We start from the raw sequence: 5,097 nt of genomic DNA on the forward strand, positions 1-5,097 counted from the left end.
TGGAGGCCCAACACGAATCTACAAGAAGAAAGGTTGCGTAGTAGACATCACGGGACCGATCTAGACCCTCGTGAGCCGCGGCTAGGGCGGATGGTAGTGCTGGGATGGAGGGAGGCTCGGGCCCCTACTGTGCATCCTAGAGGGGCCCTTGATGCATTCCCTTGCTTGGCGCCGTGGTGGTGCCGGCTGGTGTTTCCGCTGACGGGCTGCGGATCTAGCAGCTCGTCTTGCAAGTTGGGGTGGGGTGGCGGCCCTCCCTCCCTGCTCAGGATTCGTCTCTGGTTGTGCAGCATGAGACGACCACGCGATGGAGGTCTTTGGTTGCCGGGGCGGCGGCCCCGGATTTGGTGGTGGCAACTTCAGCCAAGGGGCGGTGCGTGCGTGGACGTGGCAGATCGAGGGATTTCACATTCAGTTGGAGTCAGACGGCGGGCTCGGTGCTCTAGAAGGTTTGGTGGGCGGCGGTTTGTGGCCGGCCGGTTCGGGTAGTTGGTGGTCGTGCTTCACAGGGAGATATCCTATCTCTAGCCTTTTGTCGGATGCGGCGATGGCGATGCCCACGGGCGCCGCACTCTTTCTTGGAAGCGTCACTGCAGTGTGCTGCTTCTTCCCTCTCCCCGCGGCCTTGGCTCTGGGGAGAAACCTCAGATCCGCGGGATCAGGCGATGAAGGCACCTTCACGTTTTCTTCCTCCTTGGGGGCATCGTCTCAGAGCCGGCTACATCCGGAGACCGGTTGTTGGCAGCATCTTCGCCACGTTGGTTGGAGGCATCGTCGCCGCGTGGTTTGCTAAGGAGGCTGTTTCGGGGCGATGATTTCTGTTTGACAACGATCATGGCGTCGAGAGGAGCTTGGGTTGCGGATCGGGCTTTGGTAGTCGGATCTTCCCGGCGTGTCCGAGGTGCTCTTCCGAGGGTTGCCTGGTTGCTGTAAAGTCGAAGGTGCGATGGAGCGAGTCCAGGTGGTGATGATGACAGCCGCTCGGTGGTCGTTGCGGTGGGCGCGGTCGGCGCAAGCCCTGCATATTTCCCTCACGATGCTCATCGTCAAAGTCGGAGTTGTCGGTTGTTTGTGCGTGTGTCCATCTGTTGGCATGTGCCGTCATGGCTTGTGCAGCTGTTCTGCAACTCTGTGTTCCATGTCGGTGACCAGGTTGGCCGGTAGTGCCCATTTTGTGAGCTAGATTGTATCGGTTTTAGCCTGGTTTTCCATCAATTTAACCCGCCAATTCTCACTCTTCTTAATCAATGCAAATGATAAGTCTTTTGTCTCATTTCAAAAAAAAGATAGAAAACCCGACTATGTGAACTAGATGCATGGAAAAGAGAAGATCCGGCTCACTCTCATATTATAAAACTTCACACCTTAAACCCCCTCGATCAATTAACGAAAAAATAGCAGAGTAGAATTAACTCCATCGTACTATATCTGGCTTGTACATGGAAAAGAGTTGTAGGGTTTGGTGGCCCAAAATTGACTTGGCTTCGCCAAAAAACCTCATATCCGAAGCCCGCCTCACTTTCATATTATGAAACTTCATGCCTTAGAACCCCCTCGAATGAATGAAAAAAAAATAGATGAATAATTCACAGGCCTTCTTTGGCGTGCGATGATCTAACAAAACCCTTAAATTCTATCGATCAATTAACAAGAAAATAGCGGATTGATTTTTTCACACGCGGCGAAACTCAGAACCTAAATGTTCCTTCTTGGCCTGCACACAGGATTTTGGTAGCACATATAATTCTCATTAAATTTAAATGTGCGCTATTTTTTTTTCTATTACAACGCACGGGCATATGTGCTACTCGTTTGTAAATCACATATAACGTGTCCTATCGCTTGTGCGTGCATGATAAGGCGTGTCGTGCATGAGTATGTACGAAGTGCATAGATACGCCCCAATGAAATCTCCTTTCTGTTCGCTGCATCGGTATCGGTATATGGACCCGGACAACACCACCGGCCACCGGGAAACATGAGATCCAAGAAAGGCGAACATGCCATTGACCAGGCCACGGCGCCGGCGCAAATGTGTCGACTGCTCCTTTGCCGTCCAACGCACACCTGCCCTTCTCAGACAAAAAACGACCTGACCACCGTTAGCACACTATCCACTTTTAGCAACTCGTCGATCAAGCCTGGCCATTGCGATCGATCACGACGAGGGCGTTGGAATGAGGGGCGGAGGAGGGGCCGGCGATAAGCAGCCGGCCAACGGCATGCATGGCGGCGCCGGCGGTGCCTCAGCCGGCAAGCCCAGGTCTTATTTCCTCTACGGCATCCTCCTCTACGCCGTCCTACCCGTGTTGTTCCTGTACATGGTCGTCGCCGCGATCTCGCCTATCTACAACCCGCGGTGCTCGCCGGAGGGCGCCGGCGCCATGGTGCATTTCGTGGTGGCCAACCCGAATGCGTCCTCGTCAAACACTTCGATGAGACCGCCGATGGTGTCGGCGGACGATGCGCCCACCGGGCTGCGGCACATCGTGTTCGGCATCGGCGCCTCGTCGGCGCTGTGGGAGAGCCGTAAGGAGTACATCAAGCTGTGGTGGCGGCCGGGGAGGATGCGAGGTTTCGTGTGGATGGACAAGCCCGTGGAGGAGTTCTACTCCAAGAGCTCGCGCACGGGGCTCCCGGCGATCATGGTGAGCTCGGACACGTCCAAGTTCCCGTACACGCACGGGGCCGGCAGCCGGTCGGCGCTGCGGATCTCCCGCATCGTCTCCGAGAGCTACCGCCTGGGCCTCCCGGGGGTCCGGTGGTTCGTGATGGGCGACGACGACACGGTGTTCCTCCCGGAGAACCTGGTGCACGTGCTGTCCCGGTACGACCACACGCAGCCGTACTACATCGGGTCGCCGTCGGAGAGCCACATCCAGAACCTCATCTTCTCCTACGGCATGGCGTTCGGCGGCGGCGGGTTCGCCATCAGCCGCGCGCTGGCGGAGGAGCTGGCCAAGATGCAGGACGGGTGCCTGCACCGGTACCCGGCGCTGTACGGCAGCGACGACCGCATCCACGCGTGCATGTCGGAGCTGGGCGTGCCCCTGACGCGCCACCCGGGGTTCCACCAGTGCGACCTGTGGGGCGACGTGCTGGGCCTCCTGGGCGCGCACCCCGTGGCGCCGCTGGTGACGCTGCACCACCTCGACTTCCTGGAGCCGGTGTTCCCGACGACGCCGTCGCGGGCCGGGGCGCTGCGGAAGCTGTACGACGGGCCCGTGCGGCTCGACTCGGCGGCGGTGGCCCAGCAGTCGGTGTGCTACGACGGGGAGCACCAGTGGACGGTGTCGGTGTCGTGGGGGTTCGCGGTGATGGTGGTGCGCGGGGTGCTGTCGCCGCGGGAGATGGAGATACCGGTGCGGTCGTTCCTCAACTGGTACCGGCGCGCCGACTACACGGCCTACTCCTTCAACACGCGGCCCGTGGCGCGGCAGCCGTGCCAGAAGCCCAACGTGTACTACATGCGCGACTCGCGGATGGACCGCCGCCGGAACGTGACGGTGACGGAGTACGAGCGGCACCGCGTGAAGCCGCCGCCCTGCCGGTGGCGCATCGCCGACCCGGCCGCGCTCCTCGACCACATCGTCGTCCTCAAGAAGCCCGACCCCGATCTCTGGAAAAGGGTAAGCACACACACACACACACACACACACACACGCTGTTTCTTCTTCTTCCTTTCCATCTTGAAACATGATAGTACGGCAGTTTTGGTCGTTAATTCACAATTTCATTGCTGCCATTGCGCAGTCGCCGAGGAGAAATTGCTGCAAGGTGCTGTCGTCGCCGAAGAAGGGGGAAAACCGGTCGATGACGATCAACGTCGGGGTGTGCAGAGAAGGCGAGTTCGCCAAGATTTAACTGACTGGCCGGGATTGGGTTGGTGCTCTGCTCAGCTTAGTTAGTTTCATTCATATCCTGCACGTGCGTACGTACCTTGTTGACCTTTGGCCATGTTGCTTGTGCATGCAGTGGGACTGGTTAAATAGGGGAGGAGGCGAGGTGATAGCGGCGGCGGAATAGGTCCCGGCCGGAGCGGGAAACGAAGGCCCAGCCAAGATTGTTACTCACAGGACGGGACAAAAGTAGCTCGTTAATTAGCCTTAGCTGATCGATCGATCGATCGCTCGGGGTGCTGAACTGCTGACTAGTAGTAGTACACCGCGACGGCGCGTACATGAAATGTGAGGATGATATGCGACGGCGTCTGTGTAGAAATAGGAAGTGGCGGGAGATTCCTTTGTGCTTTTGGTGTAAGCTATGTTCCATCGTGCAGAGGAGCACGGCCGGCTTGAATTAGCAGAAACAATTGTGTTTAATTGTTGATTGAGGAAAACAAAAGGACCGCACAAAGAGATTGGATAATACCAGCATCTACAGCCGGACACCTCAAACCAATCTCACCCGGACTCACCCGGACTCATCCGGACGCCTCAAACCAATCTCAAACGCCCGGACGCCTCAAAAAAACGTGACTCACCTGGACGCCTCAAACCAATCTCAAACACCCGGCTGACCGACGCCTCTCATATCCAGCCCAAATCTGGGTTGAATATGGGAGGGTCGGGAGCGTTCGCCAGGTCTGATCCGACTCACCTCGACCCCACATATATTCGCCCCATCCTTTTGCCATACCAAACCGTAGCGATGCCACTCCACTCCGCTTCGCCCCCAAGCTCACTTTCGACGACCTCCGGTCTTCTCCGGCATGCCGAACAATCGATCTAACTCTGGCCACTCCGGGTCCGCCGACTAGGTGTCGTCCCATGCGGGGTGGAGGAGGCTATGGTTGTTCACATTGCCCTCCGTCCCTCCCGGGAGGACTGCGCCCAACAAACGACGTGATCAGTTTGGCGTGCATCCATTGAGTCGGCGGAACAGGCGCTCAGCTCCACCAGACTGGAGCATCACGGTCCATTAACCTTCCATCTCCGGTCGATCGGAGTATAAGTGCTACAGGGACCGGTGTGCCCGACATGGCAGAGGTGGCAAATGTAGCAGCGATCGCTGCCGTAGAGGAAGCCATCCGTGCCCGCATCCTAAAAAGCGGCACGGGATGAAAACATGCGCCCTTTCCCGAGAGCAAAATCAGGC

At 57.7% G+C, this 5,097-nt stretch overlaps 1 protein-coding gene across 1 annotated transcript; it reads left to right on the plus strand.

The window, feature by feature from the left end:
- The first annotated feature begins 307 nt into the window (after positions 1–307).
- On the plus strand, positions 308–4,308 carry LOC119353101. Its single transcript, XM_037619687.1, has 4 exons — positions 308–449; positions 2,125–3,629; positions 3,754–3,882; positions 3,976–4,308. Exons 1-3 carry the CDS (start codon positions 308–310, stop codon positions 3,862–3,864), a joined length of 1,758 nt encoding a protein of 585 aa, XP_037475584.1. The 3' UTR covers positions 3,865–3,882; positions 3,976–4,308.
- Positions 4,309–5,097: the final 789 nt, after the last annotated feature.

The sequence above is a fragment of the Triticum dicoccoides genome, chromosome 1A (assembly GCF_002162155.2).
Source record: "Triticum dicoccoides isolate Atlit2015 ecotype Zavitan chromosome 1A, WEW_v2.0, whole genome shotgun sequence".
NCBI lineage: Eukaryota > Viridiplantae > Streptophyta > Magnoliopsida > Poales > Poaceae > Triticum > Triticum dicoccoides.